A 26,184-nucleotide genomic window follows, 5' to 3' on the forward strand; every position below is an offset into this window, starting at 1 on the left:
GGGGGGCTACAACCCAGAGGAGAGGGTGGGCCTGGGCTCCCTACCAGACCCAGGGAAGGGGGCATGAGACCCCCAAGAAGGGGCCAAAGATGACGGAGAGCCCCACGGGAGACTGGGAGGCGAAGAAAAGATTGAATCAGAGAGGAAGGCTGATGGGGTGGTGTTGGGGGGCTGGTGGAGGACAGCCACGTGGGGTGGGATTGAAGGGGGCTGAATCCTTGGGTGCTGTTCTGCCCCAAATCCTCGGACGGGTAGGGCAGTCAAGGCAAACTTGGAAGGGCCAGGATTAGGGGAGGAGATGTCTGTTCTTTGGGGGGGATGTTTAACTTTTCCTTCCCCTTCTTTCCGTCCCCCCAGCATGCATTGAGAGGCTGGACCCAGCTGCAGTGGGGATCCTGGGGAACCCACGATGGACGGCCAGGCCATCTCCTTAACCCGCGCAGCTGCCGGGTGCGGCCCGCTGCCCTGCGGTGGTGATCTCTGCTGAAAGGAAATCTGGGTCCTGCTTTCCCGAGACTAGGGGATGCCGCATCCCTTCTGGCCTGAGCACGGTGGCCGCATAGTTGTGGCTAATGACGTTGCGGGAGCTTCTTGTTCGTGCCCCACTGTGACAATTCAGACAGTGCCTTTCCCCATAGCGCCCGTGTGGGCAGCAACGTGCCAGCCGGAGAGCTTCCGCCATGGCGCGGGACAAGGGCCCCCTGTCCCTTTTTGGGTTGCGGGTGCAGGAGGGTGCTCCAGGCTGGGGCAGGGGGTTGGGGTGCAGGAGGGGGGGGTGAGGGCTGTGGCTGGGGATGTGGATGTGGACTCCGGGGTGGGGCTGGGGATGAGGGGTTTGGGGTGGAGGAGCAGACTCGGGGCTGGGGCAGGGTTTGGGGTGTGGGCGGGGAGGTGCAGTCTCCAGGAGGGAGTTTGCTCAGGGCTGGGGAAGGGAGTTGGGGTGTCGGTGGGGGTGCAGGGTCTGGGAGGGAGTTAGGGTGTGGGGGGAAGGGTGTGCTGACCTGGGGCAGGGGTTTTGGGGTGCGGGCTCTGGCCAGGTGGTGCCTACCTCAGGCATCTCCAGGTCGGCAGTGCAGTGGGGCTCAGGCAGGCTCCCTCCCTGCCCTGGCTTCGCGCTGCTCCCGCAAGCAGCTGCCATGTCCGGCTCCTAGGCGGAGGGGCCAGGGGGCTCTGCGCCGTGCATGCTGCCCACACTCACAGGCGCCTCCCCTACAGCTCCCATTGGTCGTGGTTCCCAGCCAATAGGATCTGCGGAGCCTGCGCTGGGGGTACGGGCAGTGCATGGAGCTTCCCTGATCACCCCTGCTCCTAGGGGCAGCAGGGACATGCTGGCCACTTCCGGCAGCTGGAGCTGACTCTAGCTTCCCCCTGCAGCAGGGCGAAACTCGGGGCTTCTGGCCCGCAGTGCGGAGACTTGCCACGGACCAGATCCAGCCGGTGGGCCATAGGTTCCTCACCCCTGGCTTTCAGGTGTGTGAAAACCCCAACCCCTGAGCTACGTACGTCACGTCACCTTAAAGGGGTGTCGGCGGGAGATGCTCGGAGAGAATGGGTGATGGGAGACCGCTGTGAATCAGGAAAGATCTGAGAGCTGGGGCCAGAAGAAGAAAGGAGAATTGGGGAAAGGCAGCTGTGCCCAGAGACACCGATTACGGGGTTGTCTACGCTGCAAGGTGACGTCGACCTCAGGCAGTTTACGTCCACCGAACTATGGAGCTGTTCGCACGCCAAAGTGTGCCTGCATTGTAAGACCACCTTGCCGAAGGGCGTAGCGCTTGTGGTTCTCAACCGATTTATCGTTGTAGCCCACCGTGTGTTACCTGGGCCGCTGGTTGAGAACCACAGCGGCCCCCCCATGGACCCCTATGCCCTGAGTTCCCTCCACAGAGTGGGGCCAGAAGCAGACCCGGCTGGGTGGCAGGGCAGCCTCAGGCCCGGTGGCGTAGCAAGGCAGTGCTGCCCTAGTGGCACCAGACCCCACCATGCAGAGCAGCCCCGGACCCCGCTGCGTGGGGCAGGGCGGCCCTGAATCCCACTGCTCGGGGCAGAGCAGTTCAGCAGCCCTGGCGGCCCGGATCCTGCTGCGTGGGGTAGGGAAAGGCAGGACAGCTGTGGGGCCCTGGACCCCACCGCAGCGGGTGGCAGGGCAGCTGGGACCCCACCACATTGGCTAGGGCAGCGGGACCCTGGACCCAGACCATGCCATGTGGGCCCTGCAGCCTTTAGCACACAGGTGTTTTTTCACACCCTTGAGCAACGAAAGTTTGGCCGATGAAAGTGCCCGTGTAGACGTAGCCTCAGTGACCCTTACGGTCTAACTGGGTAAAAGGTTATACACCTTGTCTCCTCGGGTCGTTTTCCTTTTGATTGAAACGGACTTGGAAGCTACTCTAAATAAATTCCATTTGAAATACAAAATATAAAATCTATACTGGGCCAATATTCTCTCATATATTATTTCTCACACATATTTCCACACTCCAACCTTTGGGGTGGGGTTTTACATCGTAATTCCTTACGCTAAAGGAGGTAAATTACATTAGCCACCATTTCCTGTACTACTAAGAAAACAAAAACCAAGACAAATTCAATTTTCCAATATAATTCAGGTGATCACATAATTAGTCTCTTACTCTTTAACCCATAACTTCACCTTTAATTTCCTTTTCAGTGGTGTAGCCCATAGGGATAGCCTGATGGTTGCTTTATGATATCCTGCCTTTATTTATTGGTTTGCTCTTTGTTTTATTATATTTGGCTTATATTTCTGTATTGGATTATTCTATGATGTTTGGCTGTAATGCACGGATCCTGCCAGCCTGTATGATTAGCTTAAGTAAATTAGCATAAATTTGTCTTGTGACCTTTGGCATAGATAAATGGCCTAATAGTTACCCTTTTGGATTTTGGGGAACTAAACATGTCTACCTAAGACATTTGGGACTTAACAGTAACCACAAGGTACATCACAAGAACATGCACGTAACGACCAGAAACTTGTTTGAGCAACAGGTTTCCAGAACGAGCTCGTTGGCGTTAATATGACTATGCTAGCCTATAGGATAAGTGCACCCCAATATTATGTGGGTGAGGATATTAGATTTGGGCATGGAAGATTGGGCACTGGCATGAATATTCAGAGTGCTGAGACCCCAGAAGAGGGCAAACCACCATGTGGAAGCTGCTCTGGCTAGCTTTTTCCAGCTCTTGGCTTTTTCATCTTAATTTTTTGACTCTCTGAGCTGGTAACTTAGCTACTCAGCATGTGACCCTTCAGCTCTATTATTTGCCATCAATGTCGAGTGTTGAGGAACCTGGACCATCGGACTCATTTGGCATGCCAACGACGAGGCTGGTCCTTTGTCTCTCACCACTTGGTCCCCAAGGAAGGAGTGAGGATGCTAATCTAGGAAAACTTTTATACAATGGTCCCACACATACCCCCAGAACTGTATTATTTCCTTTTGATTTGTGGTTTGGAGCTTTGATAACTTTCCCATTTATTTTAATAAAAGTCTCTCAGGCTTTGTTTTGTCCTCAGTGCGAGTGTTCTTGTCACACACCCCAAGGATCCTTGCAAGATCTTGAACTCAGGACGACTGAGTCTGTGTAGCCTGATTCCGGGACAAGAACCTTATTATCTTCTGGTCACATCAACTGCTCATACAACCCTCTAAAAATCAGGCTATAGTGGTACCAATCACACATTCAAAGATCACAAAATCTTGTTGTACACGTTCATTTTCTTGTAATTGTGTTCCACTGCACCCCATATTCGTCAGTGCTGTGATGATGATGCTCATGGCATAATTATGATACATTTTGTACAAGATGGCTCATGTAAGGTATCGTTCGAAAAGTTACAATGTGCTGAACACAACAGGCCTATTTATATGCATGTATCATTTTTGTACCCGAAGTTATGAATATGGACTATGGATCTGTATTTCACATGTCGTCACACCGGGTGACACCCACTTGGCAAGATGCTTCCAGTCTAAATAGCTGGTTGTGAAGGACCCATTCAGGGTAATGGGCCATTAGGGAAAACAACAGATTTTAGGAGAATCTTCCTGAGAATGCTCCAGACAGCCTATGAATAATGGCTGCTGTGACTCTGCAAGGTCATGTGATCAGATCACGTGACTCTGGATGCCATTTTGGGTACCTGTATTTTTCCACAAACTGGGCTGGGAACCAAGTTTGAAACAAAGGGTTCCTGGCCTGTGGAAAAGTTATATAAGGCAGGGAGTGACATTATCTGTTGTTTTTCACTCCCCCACAACTCAACACCTAAGAGAAGCTCCAATGGAAAAGGACTTGGAATGGGGATGGGAAGCCCAAGCTGCAGCTTAATCATAGAAGATCAGGGTTGGAAGGGACCTCGGGATCATCTAGTCCAACCCCCTGCTCAAAGCAGGACCAATCCCCAATTTTTGGCCCAGATCCCTAAATGGCCCCCTCAAGGATTGAACTCACAACCCTGGGTTGAGCAGGCCAATGCGCAAACCACTGAGCTATCCCTCCCCCCTTGTCCCTTAAGAATCTGCAAGCCTGCTGCTATCATCAGTCAGGGTTAGAAACGGCTAGATAATCTGCTTTCATCTGTTTGTTATCCCTTAAAATCTGTTTTTCTGCAGTTAAACTTGTTTTATGTTTTAATCTAACCCAGTGTACCTTTAAGTGAAGCGTTTGGGGAAAAAGTCTCAGCTTTGTGTCCAAAGGCTGTTGGCTGTACCTCTCCACAAGGAGGGCGGGGTGAACCAGGTAATAAATTCATACTGGTCAGGGTTTTGACCAGGGCAAGTCAGTGCAGATTTGGGGTCCTAGGCTGGGAAGCCTCTCTGTCCTTGGTTCATGCAGTGACTGGCCAGCCTGCATGTAACTGCAGCTGGGTGTGTCCCTGCCTGCGTGAATGCTGGTGGAAGTGTAAGACTGGGAACAGGTCCGCAGCTTGTCTCACCAACACAGTGTGAGAGGGAGCCCAGACTGGTGGGTCAGAGGGGTCAGTGGTATCCCAGTTCCAGGTGGCACCCAGGTCACAAATTCCCATTGCCACCAAGTGAACCCGTAAGGCAACTTGTGGTTTGTCCCAATGTAGGTGCCACCCACTTCTGTGAGTTCGTATCTCTCTGAATCTTCTGCCGCTACAGTCCCATTTTAGTACAACTGTGTTGCTCAGCATGTGAAAAATCCACAGCTCTGAGCAATGTAGTGATACCAAACTAACCCCCTATGATGGGATCCCTGGGCTACAACCTAGAAAGGCACCTGCCAATCACTCCAACCCCCAGAAGAACACCCCTGAAACATGCCGTCTTACACTGCTCAAGACACCCTTGAACAGTGCAAGCTCATCTGCCACTTCGTCAAAGGAAAGTGGACATGCACCAGCCCGTGTAATCTGAGCAGAGATTCCCCAAGCACTTCAACCAAAACCACACTGGTTTAGGTAAAATATAAAACAGATTTATTAACTACAGACAGATGTTAAGTGACTATAAGTAGCAGGCATAGAGATCAAAATTAGTTACCTAAGAAACAGAAATAGAAACAGTCTAAATTCGAACTTTAACAGACTAAGCAAGATTTGAATCAAAGTGTCTCACCCTAATAGACGTTACAGGCAGCTCACAGGTCTCAATACTCAGACTGAACTCCCTTCCAGCCTGGGGCCAATCTCCCTAGTTCAAAGTCTTCATCTTCCAGATGATCTTCCAGGTGTTGAGGTGGGGGAAATGTCACTATCCCTCTTTTATACTTTCTTCCAGCTGCTAGAAAGATTCTTGCTGCGACGTCGGTTAGGCTGTCCCCATTACGTATGTGCCCTCTCTAAGGAGCCTCTGGGCGAGTGGATTCTTCTTGATGGGCCATCAATGCCTGTCTGGTGACTGATAGCTGTATCTCTGTTGCAACTGAAAGGCTGGCTCTGGGCGTTTCCCAACCTCACAATGTATTTCAGTAACACATACAGCAGTAGTCCACAACTTCACATACAATGATACTACAAATAATTCAACAGGACATTAAGGTATAAAGATTCAAGCATGCATTGTTCAAAACATATCATAATCACATGACAGTAGTGAATATAGGGGCTCCAGGATGCTACTTTGAGGTACACGGTATAGTTTTCCCCGCCATATAGACAGTGCCTTGTCAGCAGGAGAGTTTCTCCTGCCGACAAAGCTGCCACTTCTCGGGGAGGTGAATTAATTGAGATGATGGGAGAGCTCTCTCCCTTCACCTTAGAGCTTCTTCATAAAAACGCTACAGCAGCAGTGGCACCAATGCAGCTGTGCCCATGCAGTCTCGTAAGTGTAGACAAGTCCTAAGAGATAAAACCATAGACTCGGGACTTAACATCTGTGATTCCTGCAGTCTGAAATTGGAGCCCAACACAGTAATTCCCTCATTAGTTACCATCACTTCCACAGCATAAAAGTCCTTTTCACCCAATCGGGCGGCCAGTTTGAGATCCACAGGGAAGGAATGTCCTCTAAATGACTCTCTCTGCCTAATGAAACTTTGGATCCAAAGAGTGAAGCATGATTGTGCTCAAACTAACCATGGCATCCTTTGGGACTGTAATCAGTGACACTGAACTAGGGAGTGGTGTTCTACAAACATTTTCCTTGGGCCATTGGTCACCACAGCTTCCCTTATTGGGGTGAAAACCAAGAATTGGGTGTGTACTGTTGCTAACCCATTTCTTTTAAAATCCTTGGCTTCGGTTAGGTTAAATTTACCTTTCGCTGAAGTAGAATCCTTTACCGAACCACTCAAAATCTCAGCAGTGTTAGTGCGGAATGGCTTCCCGAAACGTGCCCAGTTTTTCTTTAATTTGGTGGCACAGGTCCAGGCTAGGGACTATATACAGGCCTGGATCAGAATCTCTGTTAGTTACCGGAGTTGGAGTTTCTATTCAAAAATAGCTATTTTTCTGCAGCTATTTCATTTTCAACACTGATTTCATTTTATACACATTTGCAGCACCTACGTAGGGTAAATTCAACAAAACCCATTTCTATTTCCTCGACATCTGCATCATAAAGGGCAGCATTTCCCATACCATAGCATTACCTAAGACAGATCTTCTGTAGGGTCTGGGTTACTACTTTGGGAATCAAATACATGAGCATTTTGCCTAGCTCCAACTCACTTACTGTGGAATCCTCTCCCCAGATCATCTGAGACAATATTGACAAATAATGGAACTCCACTGTGATCATCTGCACTTCCTTCAGTTCGTTGCATAGTTTGGGGTTTGCTGCGGTTCACCATTTCCGAGTGGAGATTTTAAATCACGGCTGTTTCTTTGTTAGCATGTCCAGTAAATGGGAGAGTTCTCTCCTGTTGACAGAACTGCACTTGAACTTTCTCCATGTCATCACGGACAGGTGGGGAAAAAGCCAAAGTAAAGTGCCAAATATCAGAGGGGTCGCTGTATTAGCCTGTATCCACAAAAACAGTGAGACGTAATGACTTTAGCAAATGGCCATTTGTCTCGAAGTCTCCAATAAATCTGAGTTACATGCAGTCAAACTAAATTAATATCCAACTGGGTGACCAAACAGTCTCCAGAAAAGATAGAAACCCATATCACAGAGAGGTAGACTACATGAAAATGAAAGTGTCAAGTGAAATTCCAGAGCAGATTGCATCTGATGACTCAGAATCAGGAGAAGAGATTGTCCCATGACATTCTCCTCTGATCCATTCAAACCTGCTTCACTCAGCACTGTCGCATTATTGGGTTATGTTATTTACAAAAGTTTTAGCAATGTAACATCCTCATAATGGGGGGAAATACAGCCAACCTTCCCAAAGGTGGCTTGGCCAATAGATGGAAACTGGGATTTAAACTCCAAATGATCCCACTGTGTTTGGCATGCACTTGAATTACCCTTCCAGATCTTTGACACTTTCTTTGGCAGACATAGTGACTCTGATTAAAGAAGTCAAAACATCCTCTCCAAGCAGAGACAGCTGAGAACACTGCACCACACGACACTTTGAGAGGTGGAGGGATAGAATGTGAAGAAGATAAACTCTGCATGCCTCAGACAGGAGCTAACCGTTCTGGGACGATGGGGAAGGAGGCAATCTCTGAGTCACCCCCTCTCCTCCCAGTGTCACAGAGACTGAAATGACACCTTTTCCCCTGCCCCTGCTCCTCTTCATTGAAATATAACGAATAAAGGTCCACAAATAACTGCTGCTCAGCATAACCCAGTGCAACGCGAGAACAACCGGGAAAGCTACAATCTGTATCATTGGTGATACAAATAACTTGGCAAAAGGAGGAAAAGTATAAATGTGATTCTCCCGGTTTCCTGGAAGGACAGACCCACTTCCATTACTCACGGGACAATGGAGTGGATAGCAAGGACAACCAGGTCCACCGCAAAACAGGGCAAATGGCAAAACTAGAAAAGGTGAAAATGGACAACTCTTTTGAACACAATGAGGAATAATGGTGGTGCAAACAGTTCAAACAGCTTTAAAGGTCACTACATGGGAATTAGGAAAACTATGAAAGAAAATAAAAGTTTTGATAGATCTAGAGGTTTTTATGGTGTTTGGCCCCCTTGCAGATTCTATGATGATAGATAAGGGCTGAGCTCTGAGTGAAGCTTTTCCCGCACTCACGGCATTCATAGGGCCTGTCTCCCGTGTGGATTCTATGATGTCTAGTCAGGGCTGAGCTCCGAGTGAAGCTTTTCCCGCACTCATGGCATTCATACGGTCTCTCTCCCGTGTGGATTCTATGATGTCTAGTCAGGGCTGAGCTCCGAGTGAAGGTTTTCCCGCACTCACAGCATTCGTAGGGTCTCTCTCCCGTGTGGATTCTCTGATGCGTAGTAAGGTCTGAGCTCAGAGTGAAGTTTTTCCCACACTCACAGCATTCAAAGGGTTTCTCTCCCGTGTGGATTCTCTGATGCCTAATGAGGTGCGATCTCAGAGTGAAGCTTTTCCCACACTCACAGCATCCATAGGGTCTCTCTCCCGTGTGGATTTTCTGATGTATAGTCAGGTGTGAGCTCTGAGTGAAGCTTTTCCCGCATTCACCGCATTCGTAGGGTCTCTGTCCCGTGTGAATTCTGTGATGTGTAAGAAGGGTTGAGCTCTGAGAGAAGCTTTTCCCGCACTCCCAGCATTCATAGGGTTTCTCTCCCGTGTGGACTCTCTGATGAGAGATAAGGGATGAGAGATCAGTGAAACTTTTCCCGCACTCACAGCATGGATAGCGTTTTTCACCTGTGTGGATTCTCTGATGCGTAATAAGGTGTGAGCGCCGAATGAAGGTTTTCCCACACTCACAGCATTCATAGGGTCTGTCTCCTCTGTGTATTCTCTGATGCACAAGAAGGACTGAGTGGTCCCTAAAGCTTTTCCCACACTCAGTGGATGTATTTTTTCTCTGTCCCCCGAGGATTTTCTGCTGGGCTGTGGTTTCCTTGAGGTCCTTGTGAGTTCCCCAAGAGCAAATAAATTTATCCAATTTCTCTCCTGGCTGGTTTCCCTGCTCTCTCTCTGGTGTCTGCTGAATCTCACAGACTTTTGCCTGCTCATGACTCCTGGACACATTCCCTTTGGATGTTTGCGTTAAGGCTCTGTGTGGCTCATCTTTCTGATGAGAATTCTGCTCCTCATTCTCACTCACCATCGCATCACCTGCTGTGATAGAAAAAAAACCTCAAACAGGGATAGAAAGGGGAAGAGCAAACCAAAATAAGTGCTGGAGAGATGTCAAATAAAAATCAGGAACTGAATTCCCCCAAACTCTTCCCCCAAAGAGAATCAATTCTGCCTTCACATCCCATCTAAATTCTCAGTGGGAAGGTAAGATGCCACTGACAGGTGTCAGTTAGGATCTGTAGGAAGTCATGAGCTGTATCTGCCTGGAGGATATGACATTTGCTGGGGCAATCCTAAAATTAGAGAGCTCACAAGGTCTTTCTAGGGTATCCTAGATGTTCCCCTCAGGCACTTCCAGACTGTGAGTAGGTTTCATATTTCCTCACCTGTGCAGGGACCTTTTAGGATCTCTCTTTCCTCTAAACACTGGAGGTCTGGGACCCATGGCTCTGCCCCTTGTTCCAGCTGGGAGATCACATCAGGTTTGGAAACTGGAAACCCTGCTCAGATGAAAGAAAACAAAGGAGATCAGGTTAATTCATAAGACTTTGTCATGATGATAATTATTAATTTAAACCCCAGTCCTTAGTAAACCAGTGAAATCCCAGGGCCAGCTCCTCAGGTCCTCAAAGGTACAGAATGCTTTGCTTATGAGGGCCTGAACTACCAACATATCTGCTGGGAACGCACACAGACACTGTAACAGTCTGTACCCCTGTATTCACTCTTTTACAAAATTATGATATATTTTGTCCAAAGTATGCCTTGGAAAATTCAAAACCTGCTGAACATTATCAACCTTTTAGACCATGTGTAGCATCACTACGTACCGTTATTAGAGTTTACTGTATGATGTTACTGAAAACGGTACAGTTCTGGGGAACACCCACAGACCACTTCCTCAGAGACAGCAAGGCGATCACCTGGTTAAATGGCCATTCTCCGGTCTGGGAAAGGTGTGAACCAGACATTTACATTCCATCACATGGATGGCTAGGCGCTCATGAACAAAACAGACAGCATGTCACCATGACTCACCCGAGGATTGAAAGTGTTTCTAGCACAAAGGACTGAATTATAAAAAGAGGTGGAATAAATGCTTGAGACTCCCCTCCCCCGCCTCCATCATGACATCAACTCCTCCTGAATAACTCAACTTGGGAGGGGGGGAGGGAGGAAGGAAGAGTCCTGGCTGAAAGGAAACCCAGCCTGACACAACATATGGGGAGAGACAGACATATGATTTGAATCTGTTTTAGCTTGTTAAGTTAGAAGTTAATTTGACCTTATCTACACTACCAAATTATGTCAACAAAGGCGATGTTGACACTCAAAAATCAGCATAATAAAAGTCAGAATGTCATGTTCACACTCGCTCCCTGTCGGCAGAGCGCATCCACGGTTGGGACACTATCAACAGTGTGAGCAATGCACTGTGGGTACCTATCCCACCGTCCACCTCGACATCTTCTGTTGCTACATGTTGTGAGAAGGCGAAGCGGATCGTGGCATCTCTTGGGACCGGGCTCGATTCATTGCTTTCTGTGCCAGCACTCCATGGGCTTCCGGCTTTCTTTCACAGCATTCTTCAATGACCCTTCTTTGCTGTGCACCCCGGCATCTTTGTGAGACGGGATGGATCCCACCCTGCTCTCCTATGCTCTGTTAACTGTCATGAAGACATTGCGGATGGCAGTGCAGTTAATCGTCAAGTTCCTAATTGAAGAAGACTCTCAGATGCCTGATATGAACAGGAACAACTTAAGATTGCTTTTGGCATTCATAGAACAGCTGCATAGGGTAGACCATGGCTTCTGGGCTCGGGAAACAAGCACTGAATAGTGGGATCGTATCGTCGTGCAGGTGTGGGATGAAGAACAGTGGCTAGAGAACTTTCAAATGCGGAAAGCCACCTTCCTGGAACTGTGTGCGGAGCTCGCCCCAGACCTGCAGCACAAGGACACCAGAACGAGAGCTGTCCTATCGATAGAGAAGTGCATGACAATCACTGTGTGGAAGCTGGTGATGCCAGACTGCTACCTGTCGGTCACAAATCAATTTGGAGTTGGGAAGACAAACGTTGGGGCTGCATTAATGCAAGCGTGCAGGGCAATTAATTGCATCCTGCTACGAAGGACCAGGTCCACAACTCTGGGAAATATGCATGAAATAGGGAAACCGATTTCTGCAAAGCCATCCACTAACTGTGGAGGGGCGATAGATGGCACACATATTCCAATTTTGGCACCATACCACCTTGTGACAGAGTACATCTATAGGAAGGGGTACTGCTCCATGGTGTTGCAGGCACTTGTGGATCACTGTGAGAGTTTCACTGACATCCATGCGGTCCAGGAAGGTGCATGACATACACATTTTCAGGGGGATGGTGATCCTCAGGAGACCTGGCGTACCTCTTACAGCTGTGGCTCATGAAACTTTACACAGGAAACCTGAAGAGCAGTAAGGAACGGTTCAACAACAGGCTGAGGTGGTGCTGGATGACAGTTGAATGTGCCCTTGGCAGACTGAAGGCATGCTGGTGATGCCTTTATGACAGGTTAGACCTTAATGAAGATAATAGTCCCATGGTCATAGCCGCATGTTGTATGTTGCATAATCTTTGTGATGCTAAGGGTAAAAGGTTTGCTGAGGCTTGGAGTGCTGAGGCAGATCGCTTGGCTGCTGATTTTGAGCAGCTGGATACCAGGGCTTTCAGAAGAGTCCAGAGGAGCACAACTCAAATCAAGGAGGCTTTGAGGCAACACGTTGAAAATGAAAATGTATCTCTCTGTGATTGGTGCTGCCATGTTACATAACATGTAGTCTCCACTGCTTTCCAGGAAAACGTTTGGGCCTTACGTTCCCGCAAGCACATGAATAAACTGGCTGTGTATGTGTTGGTAGTGCCTGCTCTCTCAATCTGTAGGAAACAAAGATGAGTTACCATTCAAAACCTTTATTTTTATTGCACAAGAAACAGCCCACACAGACACACACAAAGCTGCTTGGTGGGAAAGGAGGAACCAGGGAAGGGCAGACTTTCAAAGGTGCGTGTATGTCTAACTCTCAGTGTGAAAGTTGTCCGAGGGGGTGGAGTGAAGGGGAAACCAGAAAGTGGAAAGGACTGTGCGGGCGGAGGGGGGGTGTATGTGCATGGAAAAGGGTTCTGAATGTGCTGCAGGGGAAGGCAGGCACAGATCTGCTCAGTCTGCAGCTCTATTAAGGACTTCAGCATGTGTGTTTGTTCCTCCATTACTTTAATCATCCGTTCAGTAGCGTCCTTAAATTCCTGATCTTCTTTTCTGTTCTGCCTTTCAGCTTCCCAGCACTCCTTGCATTCCCTTTTCTCTGCACTGGAGCAGTGCAGTACCTCCCGGAACATGTCTTCTTTGCTCCGTCTTGGGCGCTTTGTTATCTGGCGGAGATGCTTGGCCAGGGTGCTTGGGGGCGTTCCTGAAGGCCACATCTGCCGAAGCACAGGGAACAATGCACAGAAGCAGGATTGTTAAATTCACGCACAACATTGACACCGTTTCAGTTAAATACACCTTTTGCAACATAACAATTACTTCTCACTGACCCTCGGCAAGCACACATCTCTGTGAACACCCAAAGCATGGTGAATGTTTTCCACAGGTGCGGGTCATTCTAGCAGATCTCTCACTGCTAGGGGTAAACAGGGAAATGAGGTGTCACGCTATATGGAATCTGGGGGACACGTGAGGATATTATGAATACCAATGGTGTAAAATTGCAATGAGTTGTGCCAGATATGCCATGGAAGATATCTACAAAAGTGTTATAAGTTGCCAGATATGATAATCTCATTTATGTGTTTGTATCACCTTTGTATTATGAGTTTAGATATGTACGTATGTCTGTATTTCCAAACTTGTGCTATGCTTCTGGGTGACACCCCCAGACAGTTTGGCATCAGCACTGCCTAGCCTGCTTGATGGCCCATTAAGGACCATCAGCTATACAACTGACCCATTGACAGAAGGCAAGGGATACACCTTATGACTCAGCAAGGCATGCAGGGACATACCTATGGACGGAAAAGGCTTCCAAGCCATGTACTGGGCAGCTTGTGTTTGAAACAAAGGAACTACAAGCCAAATGGCAAAAGTCTATAAAAGGCAGCTGCATCTTCTCCATTTTGTCTTAAATCCTGCTTCTTACTTCTGGAGGAACTTTGCCACAAACTGAAGCTCTGAACAAAGGACTGAATGACCCATCCAAGCTGTAGATCTGTTCCAGAGGAACTTTCAAGCCAGCAACTCACCAATACTGCTAAGAACCTGATATATGGACTTTGAAATCTTTGTGTGTATGTGATTGTTTTACCATTTAATATCTCTCTTCTTGCCCTTTCTGTTTCTTTATAAAAAAGGAGTACTTGTGGCACCTTAGAGACTAACCAATTTATTTGAGCATAAGCTTTCATGAGCTACAGCTCACTTCATCGGATGCACACTGTGGAAAATACAGAAGATGTTTTTATACACACAAACCATGAAAAAATGGGTGTTTACCACTACAAAAGGTTTACATTTGGGGACAATGTATACCTTCAAATCAGCGGCACTGCTATGGGTACCCGCATGGCCCCACAGTATGCCAACATTTTTATGGCTGACTTAGAACAACGCTTCCTCAGCTCTCGTCCCCTAATGCCCCTACTCTACTTGCGCTATATTGATGACATCTTCATCATCTGGACCCATGGAAAAGAAGCCCTTGAGGAATTCCACCATGATTTCAACAATTTCCATCCCACCATCAACCTCAGCCTGGTCCAGTCCACACAAGAGATCCACTTCCTGGACATTACAGTGCTAATAAGCGATGGTCACATAAACACCACCCTATACCGGAAACCTACTGACCGCTATTCCTACCTACATGCCTCCAGCTTTCACCCTGACCACACCACACGATCCATCATCTACAGCCAAGCTCTGCGATACAACCGCATTTGCTCCAACCCCTCAGACAGAGACAAACACCTCCAGGATCTCTATCAAGCATTCTTACAACTACAATACCCACCTGCGGAAGTGAAGAAACAGATTGATAGAGCCAGAAGAGTTCCCAGAAGTCACCTACTACAGGACAGGCCCAACAAAGAAAATAACAGAACGCCACTAGCCGTCACCTTCAGCCCCCAACTAAAACCCCTCCAACGCATTATTAAGGATCTACAACCTATCCTGAAGGATGACCCAACACTCTCACAAATCTCGGGAGACAGGCCAGTCCTTGCCTACAGACAGCCCCCCAACCTGAAGAAAATACTCACCAACAACCACATACCACACAACAGAACCACTAACCCAGGAACTCATCCTTGCAACAAAGCCCGTTGCCAAATGTGCCCACATATCTATTCAGGGGACACCATCACAGGGCCTAATCACATCAGCCACGCTATTAGAGGCTCGTTCACCTGCACATCCACCAGTGTGATATATGCCATCATGTGCCAGCAATGCCCCTCTGCCATGTACATTGGTCAAACTGGACAGTCTCTACGCAAAAGAATAAATGGACACAAATCAGATGTCAAGAATTATAACATTCATAAACCAGTCAGAGAACACTTCAATCTCTCTGGTCACGCGATTACAGACATGAAAGTTGCGATATTACAACAGAAAAACTTCAAAACCAGACTCCAGCGAGAGACTGTTGAATTGGAATTCATTTGTAAATTGGATACAATTAACTTAGGCTTGAATAGAGACTGGGAGTGGCTAAGTCATTATGCAAGGTAACCTATTTCCCCTTGTTTTTTCCTACCCCCCCCCTCGTTCCTCAGACGTTCTTGTTAAACCCTGGATTTGTGCTGGAAATGGCCCATCTTGATTATCATACACATTGTAAGGAGAGTGGTCACTTTAGATAAGCTATTACCAGCAGGAGAATGGGGTGGGGGGAGAGAAAACCTTTTGTAGTGGTAAACACCCATTTTTTCATGGTTTGTGTGTATAAGAACATCTTCTGTATTTTCCACAGTATGCATCCGATGAAGTGAGCTGTAGCTCACGAAAGCTTATGCTCAAATAAATTGGTTAGTCTCTAAGGTGCCACAAGTATTCCTTTTCTTTTTGCGAATACAGACTAACACGGCTGTTACTCTGAAACCTGTTTCTTTATAATAAACCTTTAGTTTTAGATACTAAAGGATTGGCTGGCAGCATGGTATTTTGGGTAAGATCCAAATCTATACTGACTTGGTAATGTGGCTGACCCTTTGGGGTCAGAAGAATATTTTATATATGTGAGCAGAGTTTTTAAAATAACTTCTCACTGTACTAGAGCTAGGTGCTGACTGGAATGCAATAAGGGGGCTGTGTGATTTCTTTTTTGCTTCTTGATAACCAGTGTGAGGAATCAGAAGCACAGTTTGTGACTGGTTGGGGAGTTTAACTTCAGTGTTACTCCCTAGACTGGTGGGTATCTGCACTCCCTTTTGCAGCCTGCCCTGAACTTGGTATTTCCAGGGAGGGCTGCCCCGGGCACCACAGGTCACATGAGGGTACACCTACTCCATGCTTGTGGCTTCTGCCCCTGTGCTGCTCACCTGCACAAGTGATTGCCGAATGGCGCGGGAAAGTTTCCTACAATGCGGGAAGGAACAAAGCTGCTCTGTCAAGGAACCTTTGGCAGAGGATTGCCGAGCACCTCCAGGAGATCTCTCTGGACTATTCCTGTGAGATCTCGGCGGGCATCAACACCCTGTTCTGCCGTACCAATTAGCTATACAGGAAACTGTCCAGCTCACAGAAACACAGCCAGCCTCCCACGTTTCTATAACCAGAACCCACCTCCGCACCACACAGGCCACAGCCACTTACCAGGCATCTTATCTCCTGCTTCTTGCTCCCCAGAGAGCAACTGCTGAGACTGCCTAGACACCTCTGGAGTGGAGAACAGTTCCTGGCTGCTTGCCCCACCAGACGAGCCTACTGGGAGCTGCACATCATCATCTGACTCCACCTCCTCCTCGATTACTTCATCCTCTGGGTTAGATCCTCTTTCCACCGCCTCCACGCCTGCCGAAGTATCCACGGGGCTCTTGGTGGTGGAGGTGAGGTCACCACCAAGGATAGCACCCAGCTCCTTATAGAACCAGCAGGTCTTAGGTGCAGCACCAGCGTGACGGGTTGCCTCCCTCGCCTTATGGTATGCCTGCCTCTGCTCCTTTATCTTCGCTCTGCACTGCAGTGTGTCCTGATCATAACCCTTTTCACACAAGCCTCGAGAAATGTGCCTGTAGGTATCCTAATCCCTACGGCTCAAGCGCAGCTGGGACTGCACAGGCTCCTCTCCCCATACACTGAGCAGAACCCCAGTGGTCCAAGCGGGAGAACGTTTGCTGCGATAACCTGCCCTGGTCACCTGGGGAGATGCGATGAGAACTCTCCACAGCAAGCAGCAGGAAATGGAATTTCAAAAATTCCCGGGGCTTCTAAGAGGGAGATTTGCTTCTAAGAGGGAGGGGTAGATTGTTCTTTACCTGGCTGCAGGGCAGTGGAGTTCAAACCGCTGACCAGAACAGTCACGATGGGCATTGTGGGACACCTCCAAGAGGCCAATTAAAGCAACAAATACACTGCCACTTTGTCGACAAAAATTTAGAGGAAAAAGATGTATGTCTCTCATCTGGGTGGTTGTATTTTATTGCCAAAACAGGGCGTTTTTGCCGCCAAAAGTCACATCGCAGTGTGTACGCTTTCATTCTTTTGTCGACAAAAGCTGGCAGAGGGGGTAAGGGAGAGGTATTTTGCAAGTCGGAGCTGGTTTGTGTGGAGTAGGATCAGTGTCTGAGTGAGGGCCATAGGTAGGAAGCCAGACCTGAACCTCAGTTTTGCCTCAGCAAAGAGAAGTTGTTAGACTTTGTGCTGTAGTTCTCCGGTGCTCTGTTCCCAGTGTTCTGTAGCAGGGGAGGGCAGAGGGCGAGTGTGCAGAGTTGAGACTGCATTGTAGGGGTGATGAACATTAACTGCTCATTTCCCCTTGTAATAACTATGGGGACAGGAATCCTTACCCAGCGAGGTCACATTCTCATAGGTCTCCTGCATGACGTCTCTGTAGAGAGCTCTCTGAGCGGGGTCCAGCAGGGCCCCCTCTTCCCTGGTGAAATACACAGCCACCTCCTCGAAGGTCACCGGCCCCTGAAAGAGCAAGAGCCCCCCACTGAGTACCTGCTGCCCCAGTCACAACCCCACTACTCATGGGGGAAAGGAGCCAATTAAATGGGAGCTCTGGATGGCTTCCCATCAACAGAGTCCCACCTCCATACCACTCAGAGGATCCAGGAACACCGGGGTGAGGGGACAAAGAGAGTCCCTTTGTCTCTCCCAGCAGATCCATCATACACCTACTAGCAACAGACTGATACAGGAGATGGAGCCCCCAGCAAGGTCCAGGGCGAGCTCCCTGGTAGGAAGCCCAACACATTGTAAGGAGGTGGATATGAGAGAGGGGCACCTCCCCTAACTCTGACTGGTAAGTGCCCCCTTCATATCTCACAGCAGTCGCTGGTTAGTTGGATCAGGCTCCAGAACTGGGAGTCTGGTCAGTTTTCCTAGCCCCATCTAGGAGATTTGTTTCCTGTTCCACAGATTAGGGCATTTCCACCACCAAACCCCATGGGTCTGTTCCTAGAATCTAGGCTTCCTCCCTTTCTCCAGCCTGAGTGTGCAAACCTTACCCTCTCCAGTGTATCTGCTGTCCCTCCCCCTCCTGCAGGAACCCACCAGCCACCCCGGTTAATCCCTACCTGAACTGGCTCCTCTGCAGCCATTTCTCTCCCCTGTCTCATGGGAGGACAGGATGAGCTGGAGCGAGACACGGACATCGTTCTGCAGCCTGGCAGGGCGAGAAGGGCAGTTGTGGAGATTTCAGAACAGGCTTTAGTTCATTTCACATCACGATTCCCCCAGGCCCTTTCCCTTCGGACAGACATGATAGATTCTGCCATGCTGGGAAATTGCTTGATCTCTTTATTACAGTGTAGACCTGGCCCCACCTGCCAGTCTAAACTCCCAGAGACATTTTTTAAGCCTTTCCAGTAACAAAGTCTTTATTAGAAAAGAGCAGAACCAAAGGAGTTACTTTGGAGGACTCCCTCTGACACGGACACCATGGCAGCCACAGCCCAGCAGGGGGAATATGGAGTCCGGGACTGGCTTTTCTTCTCTCTGATCCTCATTTTGTTTACAGGAAAGTGATTCCATCCAGGGGTGGCTACCTTTTTCTCCCACAGTCAGTCTCTCTTTCCCCTGTCCCTGCCCCTCAGGCTGGAAAAGTCCTATTTCTGAATTGGTTGCTCTTCCATGGCTGGATTTGCTCCTGCAATTGCTAATGGGAGGAGAAATGCGGAGGGGCTGTTTGTGCAGAGTCACTTTCATGCTAGTCCCCGGTGTAGCAGAAAGAGAAAGCCTGAGACAGGATGGTGTAAGGCTTAAGGCCCAAACTAAAATCAAGCTCTTCGGATACAAAGCGAAGTTTGCAAGAGTCAGGGTCTGAGCAAAAGTCTGGCTCAATTACAAAACAGATGCCTGCTTGCAAGTTCACTGTCTGGTACTTGAACTTGGCAAGAATAGGGCTGGTGTTGCAAAAACACAACCACTCCTAGGCACTAAGCAGCCACGTAAACACCTACCAGAAGGGTAGTACCAGAACCCCTCGATACAAAGTTATAGTGTAAACACACTCCCCAGAGATGATACAGGGACACACTGACCCCTCCTAAAGATCAGGGCAGGATGACAGGGTGATGGACAGAGATCTTTTGATCTAACCACCAAGCACAAGGTGAAGGGTGGTAACTAATCACGTCAGGGGGCAATATATAACTTGTTTGTATCAGTGTATGAAAGAGGGGTCACAGAGGGGGTGGAAAGTCCCACCACTCCGAGCCGAGTCCATTGTAATGGGCGTCCCTGTGTTATTGTTGCCGAACAGCCTGCCGGGCATTAGGACTGTGCATGGTTAACAATAAACCTGGCCAAGCGCCTTTGCCACTCAACCCAAATCTGTGGTCTTCTTGGGCAGTTCGATCCAGGCTTGTGTTGCCGGCTACCTGGCCAGAGCTGGTGCAGTTCGCAGAGGAAACACACACACAGCCAAGTCCTGACAACAGCCAGCATTTTCCTTGGGGTCTCTCTCAATTACTTGGAGTCTCTGGCTCAGAATTTAGTATTAACAGGGCCTAGGGCTGCCCTAGGGGGCTAGTACCAGCCGGAGAAAGTCCTCATCTTGGCCGGGCACAGAGGTAGCTTTAATTCAGGTCACTTCCGAGTACAGGTTCTCTCCCCCTCCTCCCGAGGAAGCAGCAGCTGCTAAGCCTGGACTCCAAGATCACAATGGAGGCTGCAGCATCTGACCCAGGAAACTGAACCCCCGTATCCGAGCAGAGGGACAGAGAGTTTGAGCAGCCTTCCCTCCTTTAGCAACAACCAGAGCTCTCTGGGGAGAGCAGCAAATGAAACCACCTCCCCACAGGGACAGGTGCTGATCTCATTTGCCCCCCTGTTCATCTGGAGTCACTCCTTGTCTTTCCTTGCAGTGACTCCGGATTAACACTGGTCTCAATGACACCAGAAACACAGTTCAGAAAGCATGAGTCCAGAATCCTCTTCAACAGATCACCGGGTGTGAGTACTAACCCCCTTCCCACCTCCCTCACCCCCAGATCTAGGACAAGGACTCAGGGCAAGAGTTTTCTCTCCAGAACCTAAAGTTCCTGAGGTTTGGAAGAGGGGAGAGAAGCAAAATCAGTTTTTGATAACTTTCTGTTCACTTATCACCACCCCCTGCTGGCCATTCACACAGGCAGAGGGAGCCCTGGGGGATGCCTCTTTAAAGGGAGGCTAGAAGGCCTGGAGAGCCAAAATATTTAATAAATTTCCATGCACCGTCACTAGCAAATTATGGCCACCATGAATCCACCGCAGAGGCAGCTACATCTTAGCAGCGTGGGAAGCAACCCCTCGTGGAGGCAATTTGTCGTGGGGTTTGGAGGTACCCCTGGACTAGCACTGCATTCAGAGTGACCTCCTCATCCTGTGCCGGCAGGAGAAAAAAAAAGGGGCCACCCAACTCTGCTGTTAGCAGCTAAGGAGGGGGAGGCCTCTAGCTTTGATGTCTATTAAGTATGTGGCTGGCCTCTTTAATCGGCAAACCTTTTAGCGGAGATAAAGGTGGAAACAAACAATTCTCAAAGGAGAGGGGAAAGATGATCATTGGGCAACTTAACTCCTGCAACCTCCAGGATGGAGAACAATTTAGAGCAATCGGTTCCCTCCAAAAAAGGAGTTGCTGGGATTTAGAAGCATGGGTACCAGCCGCAAACCGGACAGGATTTTTAATAGACATTTGATAATGACCTAGAAAGAGGCAAAAGCTGAGATGTGAGACCCGCGTTCAGAAACGAAAGAGAAAAAGGTGAAAATCCGAGGAATTTTGGATCCATTTTTGTAAATAAGAGAGGAGAGAGGAAAATCGGGGGGATTTGCTATCAGTTGCGGAGATGAGGTAAAATCTGAGTGTGTTTCCTCATCAATAGCTGATAAATAGAGAGAAAACGGGCAACATTTACAAAGATTTCACATCCTTGGTCAGAAATTCGAGAAAAGGGCTAAATCTGCGATTTCGTTCGTCTTTTATCATTAGAGAGACAGAAAAAATTCTCAGGGCATATTCGGGCAACGTGGTCGCGTGGTTGATATCCGTCTCCGAGCACGGGGGAGAAAACGGGGGCCCAAACGCCGCCTTCGATCCCCTGAGGGGAAAACACCCCGGCCGGAGGGGATGTTACGGGGCTATGCACGGAGGGGAGAGGGGAAGGGGGGACCCTTTGAAGGGATTTTATGGGGCCGCCCGCCTCAGAAGCGGAAAGTGACGGGTCCCCACGCGGGCCGCAGGGAGCCCGGGGGGGGGGGGGGGATGATTTTAAGGGGGCCGGGGAGCGGGAAGGGGGGCAGCAGTGGGGGGGGGATGGGCAGGGGGCGGCTGTGTCGGCAGTTCGGGGGGGGAGGGGGGCAGCCGCGGGGATTGGGGAACCCGGGTCGGGGCCGCCCCCATGGGGGGCACGTGCCCCGCCCTGGCAGAGACCGGGCCCCCCCCATCCCCACCCCCACCCCCGAGGCAGCCGGGTCTCAGGGCCCCCCCCCCGGCCACCCCTTTGGGGGAGGGGCTCCGGGGACCCATTTCCCACCCGCCCCGGGACGCACCGCTGCCGGGTGGGGGGGGGACCCCGGGTGGGGGGGGGCGGTCAAGGGGCGCGGGAGGGTTAGGGGGAGAACGGGGGGGGCGGAGGGAAGGGGGGGGTCGCCCCGGGTTTTACAGCCACGTGTGAGAGAATTTGTACCGGGGGGGGCAATTAACTCCCCCCCCCAAACCGGCTTCTCCCCTCCCCCCACCCTACAGGGGACCCAGGCCCCAGCGCTGCCCCCCCCCCAGGGTCTCTCACTCACCGCGGGGGGGGGCTCCGGCCCCAGGGCTGGTCCCGGCTGGAGAAAACGCCCCCCCCCACCGCGGCCGGGCACGGAGGGGTTAATGACGGGCTCGCTCTCCCCCCCCCCCCGCCCGGACCGCAGGGTTCGGAGGGGCCGGAAGTGACGCAGCTCCCCCCTGGCGCCGCCGCGGCCGTTGGCGCCGTTAGGGCGGTTGGGGCGCGCCGCGCGCCTGGGGGGCGGGGCTGCGAGCGGCGCGGCGCCCGTCGGGGGCGGGGCTGGTGCCGCGCGGGGCTGGGGGCGGGGCGGGGAGGTGCGCTGACCTTTCCCCCACTTCTCCCAGCCACGATCTGGGGGGGGGCCCGCCTGAGGGGAGGGGGTTGGGGGCTGTTAACCCTTTCCTGGTGGGTGGGTGTGGGGGGGGTCCATCTCCCTCGGGGTCGTTGGTTGCTTGGCGTCGCTGTCCGGGCCATTGTATTTGCCTTCGTCTTCTCAAACGACCCATTGATAGAGGGGCGAAGGCCCCCTCCCCCAGCCCCCCACCGCGCGGCGACACCCCCACCTATGTCCCCCAGAGCAAGCGGCCCTTTCCCACCCCGCCGGGTCACAAGGCAGCATGCCGGGGAAACCGAGGCACGCAGCGGCTTCCAAAAGCCGGCCGACTGCTCCAGCTTCCTCACACGGGCCTTCTAGCCAACGCCGCGGGGGCGAAGGCCCCGACCCCTGGGCAACACCCACGTTATGAAAAAGCTGCCCATAAAGACGTAGTCTGTCATGAAAGGCAGGTGCCCGGTTCCCCCAGTTCAGTTCCAAATTCTCTTCGAGAAACGCCCCCGCCGGGACCCCCGCGCTCCCCAGCAGGAGTGAAGGGAGAACCCCCGCCCCAGCTCTGCCCTTAGCTCCAGGCTGATTTACTGGGGAATGGGAGAGAAATTATTCTTCGCTGCTGAGCAGGGAGCCAGGGCAGTTCCCTGGGAATCAAGGTTCCCAGCCTGACCCGGCTGCTTCGTTGCCCCCCGGGGCCCTGCAGGCTCAGGCGGTCCCGGAGCTGCTCAGTGAGCTTCCCCCGTGCGGCTGGCCGTGCCTGAATATCCCACTCTAAGGGCCTGAGTTCAGCCATCAGCGAAGGCAGCAGCTTTGCCCCCCACTTCAGACTTGTCGAGGCGGAGCTCCGGGGGGCGAATCCCGGGGAATAAGGACTCACTCGATTCGCCAGCGCTCGGGATTCTGCCATGAGTCGCGTGAGAATTATTGTTTTTCCGTAAAGCCCCAGCTCCTGGAGTCAAGTGAGTATGTGATGATTTCAGCCTTGGCTCTTAAAGAAACAGTACGTGGCTGTGGAGAAAGCTTCAAAATGGGACCCCCCGTGCGCCCTAAATGCTCAACAAGCAGAAGGCGATTAAAAAGATCCAGAGCTCTCTTCCTTTTTTGCAGAATCTCATGGTTTTAAAGCCAATCTCGTGATTTTTGGTGCTCTTGACTCAGGGTTTTTGAACGTTTGGGGTTGGCCGTTCTGCAGACGGAGAGCTGGGCACCCTCCTTCACACCCAGGGCACCCAGACTTTGCTACAGCTTTAACTCTCTCTTCTCCTTCCTGCCGCTGTCATGCAGCGGGGAATCCCCGTTCCTAGACGTGCTTTTCCACAGACAGTGATGTCCCCCCAGGGCCGTTCCGGGGGCTCCAGGCCCCCACCCCAGGACAGACGGGGCAGTAACAGCACATCACCCCTTTGTGACTCCCAGGGACCCCACAGGGACAGCAGCTCCATGCTGGGCCCCAGGGCCCCCCCAAAGCACCTGGGGGAAGGGGGAAGTTCATCCCCCATCTCAGGGGCTCCTGCTGCCTGGAGGTGACCATATTCTCACAGCCCCTCCCCCTCACAGAGACACCCCATAGCCCCCCCCACCCCCTCACAGCCCCTCCCTTCCCACATAGAGGGACTTGTTTGCTGGGGCCTGACATTACAAACCCAGGTGTGAGATTTCTGAGGATTTACTCACGGAGCCCCCCACCCGGCCCCACACTGCTCCCCTGAGTGCAGAGGGGCTGGGCTCAGGTCCACCCCCTGACCCCGCCTGGGCTTGGCCTCTTACCCCCATGGGCCCCGCCCACGCTGCTCCTGTTCCCGCATTTGCTCCGCCTCTTCCCCCCCCCCCAGACCCTCACACCCACACTTCTCTGGGGAGGGGGCAGAGAGGGCCTCGGAGGAGGGGTGTAGGGGCAGGAGCAGTGGGCAAGCTGGGCCTTGGGGGAGGAGAGGAGCAAGCGGTGACTCCTTGGAACCAATTCCCGGCCAAGAAAAGAGCACGTCCCTGCATTGGCCGGGAATCGAACCCGGGTCAACTGCTTGGAAGGCAGCTATGCTCACCACTATACCACCAATGCCTCTGGGGAGAGTGTCTCCTACATGCCACTTATGCCAAATGACTCACGCCTGCAGTGCTCAGGAGCTGGCCGGACAGGCTGGAGGCAGCCTGTCAGCTGGGAGCGGAGACGGGCTCCCAGCGTGACGGACAGATGGGGACACGGGGTCCACACCCTAGCCTGCGGTAGCGTCCACCCCACCTTTGCCCTCTGAGACGGGCGATGAAAATCCAGGACCAGAATGGCAAATTTCACCGCAGAAGGAAGGAGAGAGCTCTTTCTAAAGACCTTGAGCGTTGGTTCCTGCTACGCACAGGAGGGTTTGCTGCTGCTGACGATGCCGATCCTTGGGCTCTGCCCGGCTAAGGAACGACTCAGGCTGTTGCTCAAGTGGAGCCAGGAGATGATTTTTTGACAGGGACGGCTGCCTCGTCTTAAGGGTGTTCGTCGGTCACCTTCTAATCTAGCGGGTGCTTGGTACGTGCAGGCAGCCCCCGCTCCTGGGTCTCTCCCGAGGAAATAAAGTTTCTGCGCAAAAGCCCAACGCTTTTCACCGAAAGGAGGGAAAGGAAATGGCCAGCAGGACATAAGGAAAGTAGCGATTCTTAGGGGTGATCCATTATTTTTTGTCGAGGTCCAAATGTCTTGCTCCAGAGAAAATAATAATAAAAAATAACAATAACGATAATAATCGGTAGATAAAAAGATTTCGGCATCCGTTCGAAAGCGTCTGGCAGTCCAGATTTGGCCTGCCATCTGCCTGTTGATTACCCCTCTTCTACACGCATTGACTCTGAGAGGTGATTTCTTTCCACTCTCTCGGCTTTGAAGAGCGGGTCAGTTTTACCCTCGGTGTCCTACCAGGCTGACCAAGCCATGTTATCGACGACGGCGACACTAGGATTGAAGGATTATATCGTATTATAAAAAACTGTAAAGAAAGATGTTGTCTGAACGTGAGCTTTCCGTTCTGAACGGCCGGTTCCCCCAATTCAATTCCAAATGCTCGTCTAGAAATGCCCCCGGGACCCCCGCACTCCCCAGCAGGAGTGAAAGGAGAAACCCCCCCGCTCTGCCCTTAGCTCCAGGCTGATTCATCAGGGGTGGGGGGGAATGGACTTTCTTTGCTGCTGAAAGGGAGCCAGGGCAGTTCTCTGGGAATCAAAGTTCCCTCCCTGCTTCCTGGGGCCCTGCATGCTTTAGACCTGGGGTTTTTCTGAACCCCCCCAACATGCTATAAAAACTCCCCAGCCCACCTGTGCCACAACGGTTTTTCTGCATCTCCAGTAGATTAAAAGCCATGGCCAGTGTTAGGGGGTAGGAGGCAGGGCGATTCCCCGGGGCCCCAGGCAACCGGGGGCCCTGTGAAGTTAAGTTGCTCGGGCTTCAGCTTTGACCCCGGGCAGTGGGGCTCAGGCTTCAGCTTTCCCCCCTGGGCCCCAGTGAGGCTACTGCTGGCCCTGCTCTCTGGTTTATTTTGGCAGGTCCCCTGAAACCTGCTCACGGCCCCCCGTGACCCCTGGGTGAAAACCGCTGCTTAGTTCCTGTCCCGGAGGCCAGGCAGCTGCTCAGTGAGCTTCCCCCGTGCGGCTGGCCGTGCCTGAGTATCATAATCTGAAGGCCTGAGTTCAGCCATCAGCAAAGGCAGCAGGTTTGTCTCCCCACTTCAGCCTGGTCGGAGCAGAGCTCCGGGGGTCCCGGAGACTA

The 26,184-nt window shown here is 51.2% G+C and overlaps 1 protein-coding gene and 1 non-coding gene across 2 annotated transcripts in view; both read right to left on the minus strand.

Annotated features, from left to right (window-relative positions):
• LOC140904241 (uncharacterized) overlaps positions 1 to 26,184 on the minus strand; it is a 307,623-nt gene that overhangs the window by 19,035 nt on the left and 262,404 nt on the right. The window contains exon 7 of the mRNA XM_073326716.1: positions 8,658 to 9,345. Coding sequence (XP_073182817.1) covers positions 8,658 to 9,345 — 688 coding nt within the window. The remainder of the gene's footprint in view (positions 1 to 8,657; positions 9,346 to 26,184) is intronic.
• TRNAG-UCC (transfer RNA glycine (anticodon UCC)) lies at positions 24,427 to 24,498 on the minus strand. Its single transcript has one exon. It is a non-coding gene; the product is annotated as a tRNA-Gly (tRNA).

The sequence above is a fragment of the Lepidochelys kempii genome, chromosome 28 (genome assembly GCF_965140265.1).
Source record: "Lepidochelys kempii isolate rLepKem1 chromosome 28, rLepKem1.hap2, whole genome shotgun sequence".
NCBI lineage: Eukaryota > Metazoa > Chordata > Testudines > Cheloniidae > Lepidochelys > Lepidochelys kempii.